Here is a 17,412-nt window from a genome sequence, read left to right as displayed (position 1 = left end):
ATTTGAGACCTATCAGTATATTCCGTGCACTATCCAAATGTTAGGAAATAATAGGACAGTATTTTTGTTATCAATTACACTTGTCCACGACCTCTGTGCTTTTGAATTTAGCATTTCTTCTGCGGAATCAGCAGGCATGAAGGTTGGTGGTTGTTATGGTCGCACCTAGCGTAATTGCGTGTCAGTTAAAATTCATGAAGATTCAACACTGATAAGAATATTATATTATTTATTTATTTAAAAGATAGAATCTTAACATTTAGTGTTAAAATGTAAATCTATATAATACATCCACTACGTAATTATTGTTCGATGTAATTTTAATTTTACATGTTTGTTGTCCTAATTTATACTTTGTAAAAACGGAATTTGTAATATTATTAAATGGTCACATATTCCTGATTTTGTGAATAAATATGGATTCCTCCTAACGGAAAGTAAACTTTGATACTCTTAGAGATTCTACCTCAGATCTAGTACACACCTTTAGTAAAGTTTTGCGAATGTTTATGTTACAACACTTTTAGAATTAATAAGGTATACTTTACTAATGCAATAGTATATTGGCTGCACGTATTTAAAATCTCACTAAGAAGAATTTTAAGCAATCAGAGGAAATAATACAGTTTTAAAACGTTTTTAAGGGGGATTTCTCATTGTAGAAATATTGCTACACTGCATGTAGTGAACAAATAATAATTGAAAAACAGACCAAAACATAAAAATTACGTTGTAATCTTCAAGAGACACAAGGGATGTGTGATTTTAAAGAAAACATTTTGGCAATCTGAATAAAAAACTATCTGCAAACATTTCTCCAATAGCTTACGTTCGCCGATTCCTTTGAAATTCATGTTGTAGAGTAGTAGTAAGCAATGTTTAGATATTGTTGAAACCCTTAAAACTATTATGATTAATAACTGATTTCAAGACATTTCTAACTGCGTGTATTGTGCTTAATATTGCAAAATAGTAGGTTACCGACATTACAAAAAATACTGCTTTACAGTGGGAGCTATGAAGACTCCTTGAAGTCCCTCCACAGGCATCACAGCCACAGCAGCGGTGGCAGTGGAGGTGGAGGTGGAGGATGTGCGGGGCATGGGGGAGAGTTCACGCTGGCGAGACACCAGAGGAAAGATTCCATGGGGGGCACTATGATGCAGCCCCCACCTCCCTTCACAGGCCCTGGGCTCGTGAGACGTCCCAGTGAACGCATGGTCATCGCTCGGTGAACCTCTTGTAAACTTTGTACATTTTTAGCACTTTAGTTCGTTGTTGTCACTTTTGTAATTTACTTTATTTAATTTTGTGAATTATTATGTATTATATGTTTTTATAATAAACTTATTAGTTGTTTTTTTATTTGGTGTACTCCTAATTTCGATTGATACAAATCGAAATACCTTATTTTCCTGTTATGGAGATGCATTCATTACAATCAGAAACCTTGTCTACACAACTATTGTGTATATTCGAAAATTAGATATATATTTTGTATATTGGATGTATATTGGACGGTTATCAAGTTTTTCTTACCGAAAAATATTGTAGAATAGGGCCAGAAACGTTTTCCAATGTCACAACTCTAAAATTGTAAAGGCTGAGATGTTTCAGAAGCCAGAAAGAGGATTTACATGAGAAAAGATTCCAGTGGGAAGATGCTCCAATAGATAGTTTCTCCAAAAGACTGGGATCTACTAAAAGCCATAATATTTCATTTTCCAGAAAATTATACAAAGTAGTAATCTTTCAAATACACTGAGCTTCCATGGGTTGTGAACTTTTAGAGGCTCTTAGTAACCAAGAAATATATCAGACCAGATATACTCAAAGGTTGGTAGCTTATAGAGTCCGGCATATTCTAGTGGGTGAAACCTTTAATACAAGTTTGAAACCTGTTAAATTTAAGGGTCTTTCAGGTGCCAAAAGTCGCCGAACCACCCAGATGTCGGGAGATCGCTTTCATAAGCAAAAATTTTGGTTCTAATACAAAAGGTCCAAGATTACGAAAGGCTTTTAAGGCATGGAACCCTCTGAGACCAGGTGCTTTCAGATGCCAAGAATAATTATAGTAGTTGTTAATAACTATCAGAGACTGAAAACTTCCATTGTCAGTCAACCTACAGGGGTTGGGAGATTATTACAATCGGAAGCTCCTTACAGCATGGATAATTTAACTAAACATTTTATGGACTAATGCTTCTAGAGGCTGGAAATTCGTCACCAGGAGCATTTTCTTATTAGATGAAAACACAGTCCAAAAGGTTTGTTTACTGCGAAATCAACAAGAGGCTTACCTAGAGGAGGTCAGTAGCTAGTTGAAGTTTCTAAGACATTTAAAATTTAACAGCTACAATATTATGAAATAGACCAAAATTAATTGTTACCATAAAAGATTCCTATTAAAACATTCTAAGACTAGGTAGTTTATAATTCTGAAAACTAATAATTTTGTCTTCTTAATTAAGTTGTATTTGATTGGTTACACAAATACATTATAATTTAAATAAGGCAACTTCATTGTAACGGATATTCTAAAATGTGTCAGCTAGCACTGACACGTTTACAGTATGGTGCACTTTCCATCTCACTGACACGTTGAAGTTTCAAAGTGATGGAGGAATTAAATATTTCACTTTATTTAAATCAGAGCACCTATGATGCTTAACTACTATACATTTCTACTATATGCATCATAAACATAACATTAAACAAGAGAAAGATTTAATGGAAACACCTATAAATTACTCGCACATTTTAAATGCTAAAAAGATGTGAAATGCAAAGGTCAACCTGATTAGGACATCAGATGAACTCAGTTAACAGATAATAACTTGTTATACTTAACAGTTGTGCTGTATAGGCATTGTAAACTCGGGTTAGAATCCAGCGGTGTGCACGCCATTTTCGCACGCTACAAAATAATCATCTGAACTTAGCTAAAGTAATGTGATCAATTATTCCGGTGTAAATATTTACAATTTTGCAACAAAGGCAAAATAACCAGAGAATTTTATATTTGTAAATATTTATCAGCTGTGAGTTGCTGTGAGAAATATTACTTGTGTTACGATAAAACCTCCGATAGCAAATGTAATACCATTATTGCTCTTGTGGTAAAACACAAGCATTTACATATGTTTCAATTGTTTCTGAAAAGTTTTTACGTGTGAGTATAGATATTTTAATGCATTTCACGCTAGACTTCTGAATTGTTTTCGATATGTTGTCTAAACTGTTCGCCAGTTTGAAAGGCAAAACTGTTGAATTTATAAAGCATCTTTTAGCATAAATATTTCTCTAGAAAACCGAAATTTAATGTGAAATGAAATTCAATGCTAAAAATTCCATAGATTTTTCACTTTAAATGATAGGATTAAATGAATTATAACATAAATTCAATTTAATAAAATATACTGCATTGATGTATTGGTATGAAGTACTTAAAACTAAATTAAATTATCACTTATAATTCGATTAAATATTGGTTTTCTAGTATTATTGAATTGAATAACAGATCATCTAACGTTAATAATTGCTAATTATATGCATAGAAAACCCATTCCTCGATCGGATTTCTTATAAAAGATGCTGGTATACCTAATATGTTGCTTAACAAATAAAAATGTTGTATAATGTTGTTGTCAATTTACTTTATTTTTAATGCTTATTACGAAAACTAGTGAAATGAAATGGAATTTCTCAAGCACGTTCTTATTGCCTTAGATTGTGATAGTGGCCTTTAGTGGATTGTGATTCATACGCCTTTAATTTAATAACTATATATCTACCTGCTGGAATAGTAAAAACAATACACCTTAGATAAATATGTCCTATCAGAACGTAACTGCAAAACCATACATGTAATAGAACTAACTGGACAAAGCAATAGTAGGTACTTACGTAAGATCCAAATTTTGTCCAAGAATAAAATAGAGAAAACTAAAAAGGGAAATATATTCAACAAAGAAGATGGTATCAGATTATCTTAAAGCTGGCAACTTGTCATTAGTATGCCGTATTGATCCCTGATTGGTCAAATAAATTAAAAACCAATCACAATACAATTTCACTTCATTCAAATTCCTTTGTAAGTAGCTGGTCATTACTGGTTCCACCAGTTTTGGTTTAATATGTTGAATAAAGATAAGCCTCCTAACAGAAACCTATGTCACTAATTTAAATATTTTCCACACGTCACACACCAAAAAATTAAGATGATAGTGGTTTAAAATTAAGAATTACAACATGTGATATAGAAAAGTAAGCTTAGCAATATACCGGTGATGTGTTTCAAGAGAGGCATGATTATTGGAGTTAGACCCATTAATTCCCAACTACGAGCACAAGTGGAGAATCGGCTCGAAAGTTCAGAGGTTGCACTGAAGAGCCTCGATTGTTCTATCTAATGACGTCGTTTTGTTAAACTGGCAGAAATAATTTTTCTGGAATTTATATTATTTTAAAGAAATATACGATTAAATTGCTGTAAGTAATGCAGTTTATCTGTAACATACTAATCATTGAAATTATTAATGTTCTAATCTTAAATCTAACTTTTAACATATAAATAATATTTTTTTTTTATTTGAATATGTAATGTAATTAAGGATGATACAATAATAATACTAAAGAATAAGATGTTTCGACAAAACTATACGACTCTAGTATGGTTAACAATTTATTAAAAATCCAACTGCAATTGGAAACTAATGTTAGGAGCTGAGCTGATAATGGTTCAATAGTCACATAGACAGAACGACTACTTTAATTAAAAAGCACTGGCGTGCTTAATTAATATTCACGATAATTAATGGCAAAGGCAGGGAATATGAATTGACTTTACAATTTACATTCTTCAATAAATCGTGTCCCCACACAACAAGTAAAGCGGAATATTGACGTTCATCATCTCGTTTTGAGCGAAACACTAATTTATTTTTGTCGTCCATAATGAGCAAAGTTCACCCAATGGCGATTAATCAAACAAATATTTTAATTTAACAGATAGCTTCTAAATTGCATGTCATAATATTATTACAAGTAAAGTTGAGTGATGAAATTACTAATGTTCAATCAGACCTTTTAATAATAAGTAAATAAAGCATTGTTGGTCTAGAAAATATACTTAACATTCTAGAACTTGAAGGTAGTAAGAATAAAGGTACTCAGAGATTTTAAATAATGATTTAAATGACAACTACGTAATGCTGAGACTGGAAAAGTTATTTAAAATATTACATTTCTTGATAACAAGGCTGTTAACAATTTATGTTTCTTCCAAGCTTTTTGATTAAGTTTTAGTTTTTCGCATGAATATCTTCTTGTCCATAATTTACAAGATTAAACTGCCAAAACTAAAAATTAAAGGATTTAAAACGGTTGACATCATAAAAGGTTTAAATGCTAACATATGGTACCATCCAGGCTTATGTTGCCTTCTGTCAACCAATCAACGTTTTTTAAATTTTTAACAGCTCCAGTTATACTTACATTGTAATATCGCTTCAGCAATTTTTAAGTCATATAAAATATTATGAAAACAATGTATAAACTGCTGTTGTTGTAATCAATGGTCCAAAACTGTTCCAAATAGACATATGTATTGATTAATTGATTTTTAATTGATATATAGGTATATATTTACAGAAACAGGTTATTCTCTTCTTAACAAATAAACCTCGGTATATTGGTTTAAAACATTTATAAATTTTCTTGTATCTAGGTACACTTCTTCAGATAAATACACTTGTATAAATATTTACATAAATTGTGACAACAAATTATAGGCAATATTGCAGAGTCTGATATTATATCTGAAATAATTTTGTGTCTAAGATCAAAGTCAACATTAGAAGATTTCGCGCTACACCAAAAATAGCTTAATTTTTTATACAAGTTGTTTATTTTTTTCTTCATGAACGATTCTATTGTCAATAAGAACAGATTAATCTACGGCAGTGGATTTTTTCCATTAAATTCTGTAATAATCTTATTGTATATATATCTCAGCTCATTACCATGTTGTTTGCTCATTCTTTCGTATGATTGTAACACTAAATTTGACATCATACAGCTTGTTTTAAGAGCTAGTATGTTAACGTCAAGATGAAGAGAAACAGGCAATCCAGATGTAGGTAATTTTGTAACAAAACCTTTTGGACATACGCCTAAAAGAAGGCATGTACTGATAAACAAAATATGACAGTTCAGCTTAGCAATTTTCATAGAATGAAATTTAAATTATTTCATTAAAAAGTGGTAACTGTCTGATATATTGATATTTATAATGAAGAAATTGAAAAACAAAAACGATGAAATAAACGAAGGTGTATCAAGATAAAAAATCGGAAACAAAATTAAAATGAAGAGAATATAACTATTTACCAGAAGGTTTTTTTTCAATCTTCAAAGAGAGGTTAGGTGCCAAATGGCTCACACATTTACAGAAACAGGTTATTCTCTTCTTAAAAAATAAACCATGGTATATTGGTTTGAAACATTTATACATTTTCTTGTATCTAGGTACACTTCTTCAGATAACTACACTTGTATAAATATTTACATAAATTGTGACAAAAAATTAGTAAGAACTCAAACAAAAAATACAAACATTATAAATAAATACAGCAGATCAGCAGCTGATGGGCCATGACATGACGTGTGTGAAGTAGACGAAATATAAATTTATCTTAAATTAATACCCCTTGGATGTCTTGTTTGAAGAACCAATTGGTGTGCAGTTTCACTTTTTTTCAATTTAAATCTATTAAGGCTTTCGTTTGAATTTTAAGGGATCTTATTTTTATGCCTTTGATGGTGTAGCAATTTTCTATCTGATTTTGTTTATGGACATTGATAGCGTGACTGGCTAAAGGTTTTTCTATATCGCTATGGACAATGTCAAATCGATGCCAGTTACTCGTATGCGTAAATGATTCGATGTTTGACCGACGTACTTTTTTCGCAAAATTTACAGTCAAATTGGTAAATAAGGTTTTTAGTGTCACAGTTGATAGTTCCTTTGATAGGATATACATGATTGGTTACATTACTTTTGAAATTTTTACTTGTAGACTTGTGATCTTACAGGTTCCACAACGAGGTTTTTGGCAAGGTTGTGATTCCTTATTTACCTTTTTTAGAGGACCAGTACAGACCAAAGTCTGTTAAATGTTGGCGGGCATTTTGAATAGAACTCTTGGAGATTTTGAAAATAAGTCTTTAGTTTCGTGAGAATTTTGAAGTAGGTTAAATGCTGTCTTCATGATTGAGTTGATTTTGTGAAGGCCAGGATAAAATTTTGTTATGAATTTCGGATCGTTTTGGGGAAAAGGATTATTATTTTTGTTTGATGGTTGATTCAAATTGTTCTTGATAACTTTATCAGGGTATCCTAATTTTCTAAAACCACAAGTTAATTTACTGATATAATTAATAAAATCGTCCTCATTACTGCAAAGATTTTTCGCACGAATTGAAAGACTCTTCGGAATACTTAATTTCACATAAGTGGGGTGACAACTATTGTAATTCAAATACTGCATAGTATTTGTGTCTTTTACATGTATTTTAGTTTTTAACAAACCAGACTCTATAAAAACATCAACGTCCAAGAAAGTAAGAATTTCATGAGAAAATTTCCAAATAAATTTGAGGGTTGAAAACGTGTTCAATGCATGTAGAAATTCTTGAAGGAGTTCTTCACCATGATCCCACAGAAAAAATACATCATCAATAAAACGAAACCAAACTAAACCAAGATGGTTCTGAGAATTTAGGAATTTTTCTTCCAATAATCCTATGAATAAATTGGCAAAAGAGGGAGCCATCCTTGTTCCCATGGCTGTGCCTTTGACTTGTAGATAACATTTATTGTGAAATCTAAAACAGTTCATTGTTAAAACAAAAAATATAGGTTTTAGTAAGAAATTTGTAGAACGTTTAGAGTCAATGGGTCTGCTGTTGAGAAAATGTTTAGCAGCATTTATACCATCACCATGTGGTATGGTGGTGTACAGTGATGTGACAATAACAGTAACTAGAATCGTGTTTTTCGAAACAGGTTGATTAATTTTTGATAGTTTTGAAATGAAGTCATCAGTGTTCTTTACGTAGGAGGGTAGTTGTTTGACAAATGGTTGCAGCTGATCATCGATAATTGCAGATATTCTCTCAGTTGGGCAACCGTAGCTGGTTACAATTGGACGTCCTGGAGGTGGTCTAATATCTTTATGGATTTTTAGAAGAAGATAGAAAGTTGGATTTCTTGGAATTTTGGGAGTTAATAAATTTATTGTTTTAAGAGATAGCTCTTAATTTTTCCCCATGTTGTTTAAGAAATTGTTTAATAAATTTATTAAATTCATTGGAAGCATCTTTGTTAAGTGATTGGTATGTATTTGAGTCAGACAATTGTCTTTCTGCTTCAGTGATGTAATCTTGCATGTTTTGAATAACTACCTTATCTCCTTTGTCAGCCGGTGTTATTATAATGTCCTTGTTATTTTGGAGTGATTTTATCGGCTTTATTTCAATAGGCGTTAAGTTGTTTCTTACTTTTAACGAATCTTGAAATGAAGGATTAGATAGGTTTGACAATAGGACATTGATGAACTGTTCAATGGGATGATCGGGGGCTAATGGTGGAGGTTCCCAGTCACTTTTACTTTTCTTTAAATTTATTTGAACATGGAAGAGTATTAGAAGAATACGAGCTGGTTGTAGAAAAAGAGTGTTTTATGCGAACCTTACGTGCAAATTTTAATATATGTATATATATATATATATATATATATATATATATATATACATACACATACATATGTTATTGTTTATAAATATAAGGAAGGACGATCAGGACGTGTGACGTAACAGGTCTCGCTGAGATTGCATGCAATATTTCAAGTCTATAGTTCATTTCCTTAGGTTAAGTATCTTACTATGTCACATGTTACAGTACCTATAATTAAACCTAAAGTATCAAATAGATTACAGATTTGTAATAAACCATTACGGAGTCACAGTATGGTTTTAAGAAGTTCGTCTAGAATGAACCAATAGTAAAAAAAAAAATTATGGTTGCCTGTAAAGTCGGTTTTACGGGCGAAGATTTTACGTGACAACGTCTTTTTCTCGGTAGAATATTTATTGATATGAATATTATTAAATTGCACAATAGGAACAAGGAATTGAATAAAAATAAGAATTGCACAAATTTTAACTATAGAAATATATTTTGTTTACTAAAACATTGTACATAATTTGAAATTAATAAAAATTTGTTATTGTAAATGGTAAAGTTGAATAAAACATTTACTAAAATTGGAATTTGAAATTCTTGCTAAACACAGTTAAATTCTAACTCCGCGCGTGGTGATTGGTCGGTTTAGTTCGTTTGTTTGGTCGCACTGTTATGACAGGTTAGAGGTTATAATTTGTTATTTTAAATGTTTGACTAGCAATACGCGCTGTTTCTTCTCAATCGACTAAATTACGATTGATTGCAGAGTGATTTAAACTAATAATTTACTTAACACTATCAACATTTGTCAATAGTATGACATAACCTATAAACTCAGTTTCTCAACTTTTGTGTCAATCTAACAATCAATCAATCAATCATAGTTTACGATAGTGAAATATCAGTGTACAATTATTTACCTTTATTGTTGTAGTTGTTGTAAATGACGAATCTAAGCACTCCACATTTTCACGAATAAACATAGTTATCTGCTTTATCCCGTGCGGCGGACCCACAGTTATCTGCTTTATCCCGTGCTGATCCCGTGCGGCGGACCCACTGGACGGGCATCGTAACGTTACCGGGCGTTACACTTTTTCATGAGTGATTCCGAGCCGCAACCTAATTTAAGACGTTGTCACGTCAAAAGTCCCACTCCCGTCCTTCTCCTTTTTTTGCCGCCATCTGGTTTCCGCTGTGACGATCGCCATTTACTATTTATTTAGTTCCTGACTTATGCGTGTCACAAAGCTCTAGTATGTTTTAGTTTACTTTAACCTAGATTGTAGTCATACATTCGTTTAGTTATTTACCTCATGAAGAGATAAGATTTCAGACGTAGTGTTACGGATTGTATTGTTTCACTGACGATGCCTAATTTTCGTAAAAAAGTTTGTTTCCCTTACCAAAAAATTTTTAGAATACACTAAAAATTATATCCTAAACATCCTTTATGTAAGGTTTGATTTGTTTTAGATATAAATCACGAGGAAAAGTCAGATACACTCTTAATTATGTGATGTAAAACCTTTCAAAATATAAACCTAAAACAAAAATATTAGAAGATCCAAATGAATAACAAAATGGGGTAATATTGTGAAAGATATTATCATTTCTAATAAAACGCTAGTGTCTTGTAAATTACCTTATGCATCCTATTTGACAATGTATTTGGCTGTAGACATGTAGACATTGTAGATTATCATTACTTTTGTTTAACAAGGACGTTAAACTCCGGCAAAACTCAAAATTCACTCTGAATGAACCCTTCTCACACATTGGAAAGTTATGTGTAGAAAACTTGACTGGACCACTGTGCTTAGTTAGCGTGTCTAAAAACGTGTAAAGAATTCCGTCGAATTTCTGACGCTGCACCAAGAGGAATTTGTACTGGAGCTAAACTTAAAATTCACAAATTTTGAATTATTAGCCTACAGATCAGGTAATTACCAAAATGTGATTTAAATACGAAAGTACGTAGCTAATATACTATTTTAAAACGTATGAATGATTAAAATTACAACTTGTGTTTTAAACCGTCCCTTAAATCGAATTCGTAGTTCCTTCTGATAAGAAGAATTAGATTCTATAATGTCTCAACATATGATAAGATTTTAATATGAAATTGTAATGAACATTTGTTAATCTGTTCTCAATAATTTAAAGCTCATCATTCTACGAGCTTGTAAAAAAGACTGCAGCTAAGTGAAAAGTGATTAGTGAATTTAGGAAGAAATTATATAATTTATTCAGAGAAAAAGAATAATTAATTACATTAACGTAGAATACATCCGAGATGTAAGTGCTTCCGGGCAATTAAGACTCATTTCCGGTCTTCTTGCTCATCGGAAGCTCTTTTACTCACAAACGTTCTCCATCACAGATTTGTGAATTAGTACTTACTGAGCTGAAAGTAGGGAATTTATAAAATTGATTCCTTTGCTGAGAATGCTGATACCATCTAAATTCGTAATGTAAGCGAATCCGCTTATAAAAATCGTTTTATTGAAGAGACCTGTTTTCTTCAATTCAGATGTTTTCTTCTCATATTAAAAATAAGATACATATATTGCTTTTATCCTTATTAAATACTTCTAACAGTTTTTATACCTATAAGAAACGATATAGTGCTTAACAAAATTGTTAATATTCTATTAGAAACAAATTTTGAGAAATACTCCCTAAATTATCTTTTGTTTATTCATGTTAGGTTGGTTATCGAACTCACCAAACATAATTAAAAAAGAACAGTTTATGTCAAATTTGATTCATAGCAGTTAAAACTTTCTACAGCAATGTTTTTGTATTAAAAAAAAACTAAAGTACTATGCATTTATGACGAAAGGCTAATGCATTTATTTTTATTGTTGTCTTACTATGTATCTTATTATTACTGATATTATTATTTAATGGTCATCGGTAATTTAGTGGGTATTAAGTTCTTTGTACTTAATTCAAGTATTCAGGTAAGCCTTCTTGTAGAATTAGTTTACTGTGGATTAAAATTATAAATAAGGGTTATTATATTAAATATTGCACAGGGTAGGAGTGTGCTACACCACATGTCATGTAGTTATATCTAGAGAAGGAATTACAACGCAAGGGTGCGCCGAAATAAAACCTTTTTACAGACTTTCAATATTGACTTTTTCGTTTTAGTCTATCAATAACATTTTCACATGCTCAAATCACATGTGTTTTATCAAACAGATTTATTTTTTAAATGGTCCATTAACTTTTAAGCTTAATGGGACAAACCTAAAATCTCGATCATGACAAGCACTCGTGATCCTTTCCTCTAACTAGTAGCTAAAAAAATCTAATGACCTGGGAAAGAAACAAATGTTAGACAACATGTAGGTAGCTCTCAAATTATTACTGGTTCCCCTATATGAACACAGCAATAACTGTATCTATTAAAACCTTGAGTATAAAACGTGTCTAACGATTGAGTTTAACAATCTGAACAATAACTGCCCTATTGATTGTAATGAAATTGTTTAAATTTACATAATTTGCATTTATACGAAATATTTATTCGATTTACGTCAAAGATCTCTTACGTCTAAATTAGCTATAAGATTTATTTAAAATAAAATTATATTTTCCTGCAGAAAAAATTAATAATGCAATCAAAAGTGTATGTCTATGATATAATGGTCTAAATAATATACGCATCAAAATAATATTAGGGTAATTGGTTGATAAATAATATAATGTTTATCATTAATATCACGTAAAATATTTTTATTCAAGCCATAAAAACTTATCGTTATTCACTCAAGAACCCTCCTCACCCCTATTCTATTGTTTACTCCCAATCGAGTTGATGACGTCATTAGACTGAGACTCTTGCGCCTCTCACCCGATTCTCCACTCTTCAATTAATGAGTGAAAATTCAATAAGTCTGTCTCCGTAGACGTGGCACGATTTGCTAAAGAAGTTACAGAATAAAGTTAACTTTTTTACGTTACAAACATCTTATTCAACATAATCTAAGTCATAATACAGTAACATAACATCATTTTACATAAGAATGATAAGACACACTCAGGAGAGGATAGGTTCCTATCAAGTCAAATTAGCATAAGACGTATCGCAAAAGCTGCAATTTGTTACGAAAGCTTAAGGCAGCAGTCTGTAGTTACGGTGTTGCAAAATGTAAAGTGTTATAATTACCATGGCAAGATTAGGAGAGTATATGTTTCAAGGTCAACTTTGTACGGCAGATATACTCAGAAATGTGAACACTCTTTGTTGCGGAAAACTCTCGAAAGCTGTCTATTGTTACGATTTTCATAAAATTTGAACTGTTATTATGATAATGTCAGTCTCTGGAGAACAAATCTCCCAAACGACTCGACTTGATGTTACTCGTCGTCAGTTGACGTACGGGGTCTGTTACAATATAAGCAACGTTTGTTACAGAAGCTTAGGGAAACTGTCTATTGTTACGATTTTGTTATAGTGTGAACTGATATCATGATAATGGCAGGCTCTGAAGAGGAGATCTCCCAAGAGAGTTGAGTTGGTGCTGTTCGTCAACAGAAGGCGTATGTGAACTGTTGCAATATAAGCAACGTTTGTTATAAAATCTTGAGAAAGCTGTATTTTGATAACGATTTTGCATTAAAAAAATAAAAGCATTTTTTCTACTGATACTTGTAAACATGATACTTAAAGTGATACTGAAATTTAAAGTATTGCAATGACGTGAGATTGACCTAGTAATGATTTGTTACTACTTGTTACTTCAATGTTTATGGATCATAACTTTCCTGCAATGATTAGTAGTCCTTTAGTATGAACCTTGTCAAAAGGTTTATTATTTGATCGGCTGCTTAAAGTTTTATTACTTTCCTTTAGACTGTATCCACTTTAATGTCGTGATATTATATTCTGTAAGTTTTATTTATATTACAAATAATTTTTGTAGGCGTTTAAGATATTAACAATATTTATCGTTTTTAACAAAATAACAATTTATAAGGCGACTGATTGGTGATGACTGATACAAACGGATAAATTAAAATGTGTCTACCGCTCAACGAGTTGTCTGATTGTCAGTGACATGCAACACAAACTACTATAACATTTTGTAGCCAAAGTTTTATGCGTTAACACTACTGTTGCTATAGTACACAATGTTAAAACTATTGGTCCGAGCAACGCAGTGACTGTGGAGCAACGTTCGGTACAGAATTATGTGTAACTGATCTCACACTACTGCTATAGTACGTGTAGTAGTCATCCAACGTTCTTTGTATAAGCTACTGTAGTACATGTAGTAGTCATCCAACGTTTTTTGTACATGCTACTGTATTACGTATAGTAGTCATCCAACGGTTTTTGTATATGCTACCGTAATACGTATAGTAGTCATCCAACGTTTTTTGTATATGCTACTGTAATACGTGTAGTATTCATCCGACGTTTTTTGTATATGCTACTGTAATACGTGTAGTAGTCATCCAACGTTCTTTGTATATGCTACTGTAATACGTATAGTAGTCATCCAACGTTTTTTGTATATGCTACTGTAATACGTGTAGTAGTCATCCAACGTTCTTTGTATATGCTACTGTAATACGTATAGTAGTCATCCAACGTTTTTTGTATATGCTACTGTAATACGTATAGTAGTCATCCAACGTGCTTTTGTATATGCTACTGTAATACGTATAGTAGTCATCCAACGTTCTTTGTATATGCTACTGTAATACGTGTAGTAGTCATCGAACGTTTTTTGTATATGGAAAAATATGACGTGGCACTACCTAAACATATGAAGCAAGTAAAAGTACTATAGTAGACTATTATTATTATTATTTGATAGAACTACTCTTATGAAATAGAACTCAGAAAACGATACTTCCTTGTTGCCCTGGCTGTAATTTACAGCTTCAGCTGATTACATCAGTTCTGAATACTGACAGATACATGAAAATTGCGTTATAAATATAACGGGTTCACCGCTAGAGTCTGATTCATCAGCTCATAAAACTATCAATGGATAATTCACTCCCAGTAACGCTATTAGTGATACACCGCGTTGTTGTACGCCAGAGTTTACTTTCTGATTTACATTTATCACTGTCAAACATCAATTAGCGTTAAAATATATTTGAATTCTCTTTACTTGGAGAACAGTTAATAACATGAAACTGTAAAATATAAAGTTTAAAATTGTTTGGTAATCTACTGGCGTGTATAGTAGTCTTCTGCCTACACAGAATAAGAGAAATTGTTCTGATCCTCAATATTATCTTATTAATAGATAATTTTACCGAAACATTAAATTAAATTAGATTGCACACATTAATAATAAATATACTCCTAAACGTTTCTCAATAAGGTTTTTCAGTTTAAAAATTAATACAAGATCTTATTCTAAAGATATAACTTGCAAGATTCTAAATGTCTTACTGGTTATTTTTCGTAAATGAATGTAAGTTTTGTAAATTAAGCCATTGGATTAGAATTGAAAACTGTATAAGCAAAAATAAGAGAGTAATACTACTTAAGAGCCCTATAATTGCTCTTAAGGGAAACAATTCAGGATGATCACTAAGAGGCAAGTCAAATTTCAACCAGCTGTTAGTGGTGGAAATTTGAATTTAAAACGATATCTACACTAGACAAAGAACTGGGATCAAACATAATAGACTAAGTTTGCATTCATTGACATAAAACTATGTTTTAGGAAAATGACAAATGGGTTTTTACATTTTGACAAATATAAACAAAGAATATTTGAATTAAACAGAACAGAGTTGTAAATAAGCTAAGCTCTTTACATAAAATGTTTCTTTATCCCATGATCTTAAAAGTTCTAAAAATATTACTTATTGTTGGCTTTGATGGAGTGTTAGTGAAGATAACATTTCTCTTCTGTCTGTCTATACGCAGGATATCTTGAAAATGAATTATTGAACTAAAGGCAATTTTTCAAAAAATACTCCATTTAAAATTAAGCAACATCAAGCTCGATGATTATGCATGTCCCTCCATTGAGTTGGATGGGCGTTAGTGAGTAATGGAGAACGGAGTGAAGTATAGACTTTAAATGATACTTTTTACTCAAATCCCATCTTTACCTCAATGGGTAAAGAAAGTTGTATTCTGTTTGTCTGATTGTATATTTGTCAGTCTTCTGCAAGATATCTTGAGAACGAATCAATCTGAAGACTGGGTTCGGCAATAGTGAATGTCATTAGTAAGATTTGGCAAAGCTTTATCGAAGCTATTGCTTTAGGGAATATTTCGATTACGGATTGAGCTGACTTGAATTTTTGAAAATTGAGCCCAGCGATGGTCCATGGAATAGGCTGATCGTTACTGAAGGCTTTTACTCATAGGGATATATCGAGAAAGAATTTAACAATAGACCAGAAGTTTTGCATGAATACTCATGTAAAGATGGGCGGGTTTGAATTACATGATGGCCAATGTCCCTCTATATGATTTGGGTGATCGTTAATCGAAACCTATCAGAGGTGGGGGGAACATTTTTCTGCCTATTTATCTGTCTGTCTGTTTGTACATATCACAAGAACAAATTGCTCTGTGGATTTAAAACTACGTATGGAGATTTATAACTACTCATACAACATCAAGTTCGATGATAGCCCATGTCCTTCCACGTTTTATCCTTCATTCTATTCTAGATAGACTTGATAAGGACCACTTTATCTGGTGTTCTTCTACCTGTTAGAGTTTTCATACTAAATTCCTTTTAAAATTATGTAAATTTTAAGACAAAATTGAAATAGCTTGTTGATTAGTAACCATTTATAAAGATAACCACGACTTCTCAGGGATATACATTTGCTTGTTCACAAATAGTATTCTTTAGAACATGAACAATGGAAGTTGGCTTAAGATTTAATTTTAAATTCCAGTTTACAACTGTTGAACTTAACAACAATTGGCAGATAGAGTAGGCAACATCACAGGCCAGACATTGCATTTGAATATGTAACCTATGGACGACTTAGCATACACAATACTAAAAAACAACAATCGTGAGTTAATGCCATCATTAAACTCACAGCTCAAAAAATAATTCTCTCTGAGAGTATTGAAGTTAGACTCATTAATTCGGAACTATAAGTGGGGAATCGGCTGAAAAGTTCAGAGGTTCAACTGAGAGTTCTGAGTGTTTGTCTCTAATGATGCTTCTGTTGAACTGAAAGAGTAGATGTTTAAGAGGCATAGTTAGATTCGGAATTCTTACTGTGTAATGGTTTTTTATAGTGTTATGACATTTATCTATTGTATGAGTTCGTTTAATGAAAGAAGGCGATGGTTTGAACTCCGAACAATGTTAGTTTTAAATAGTTTGCTGAAATTGACGAATAATAGGTTTTCTAGTTTACAGTATTTCCCAATTTATTTACATATATATTAAACAAACTACCATCAAATGAAGGTGAAAAAAAACTAACAGGAAGTAGGGTGTGGCCTTAAAAGATTAGAAACTTTGAAGAAATCAAATTTTCAGTAACTGATTTAGGACAATTATGATGAAAGATGAGAAATTGGGTCGTTAGTATTCTTCTGCAGTTTAAAACCTACCATTTAAATTTTTCATGGTTTTAGAAAAAAATTTAAATCACAAAATCCAATAATTTTATCTTTGCACCCAAGGGTATTTCAATTGCTG

The 17,412-nt window shown here is 31.7% G+C and overlaps 1 protein-coding gene across 2 annotated transcripts in view; it reads left to right on the top strand.

Moving 5' to 3' along the window:
* The window catches only part of LOC124362886 (cadherin-89D), a 157,791-nt gene extending 156,441 nt beyond the window's left edge, over positions 1-1,350 (top strand). For both annotated transcript variants that reach the window (XM_046817760.1, XM_046817759.1), the window contains exon 26: positions 1,010-1,350. In XM_046817760.1, the coding sequence (XP_046673716.1) occupies positions 1,010-1,235 (226 nt within the window). In that variant the 3' untranslated portion in view covers positions 1,236-1,350. The remainder of the gene's footprint in view (positions 1-1,009) is intronic.
* The last annotated feature ends 16,062 nt before the right edge of the window (positions 1,351-17,412 follow it).

The sequence above is a fragment of the Homalodisca vitripennis genome, chromosome 5 (genome assembly GCF_021130785.1).
Source record: "Homalodisca vitripennis isolate AUS2020 chromosome 5, UT_GWSS_2.1, whole genome shotgun sequence".
In the NCBI taxonomy this organism is placed as follows: domain Eukaryota; kingdom Metazoa; phylum Arthropoda; class Insecta; order Hemiptera; family Cicadellidae; genus Homalodisca; species Homalodisca vitripennis.
The sequence above is the reverse complement of the archived record's forward strand: the minus strand, read 5'-3'. Positions and strand labels throughout refer to the sequence as shown.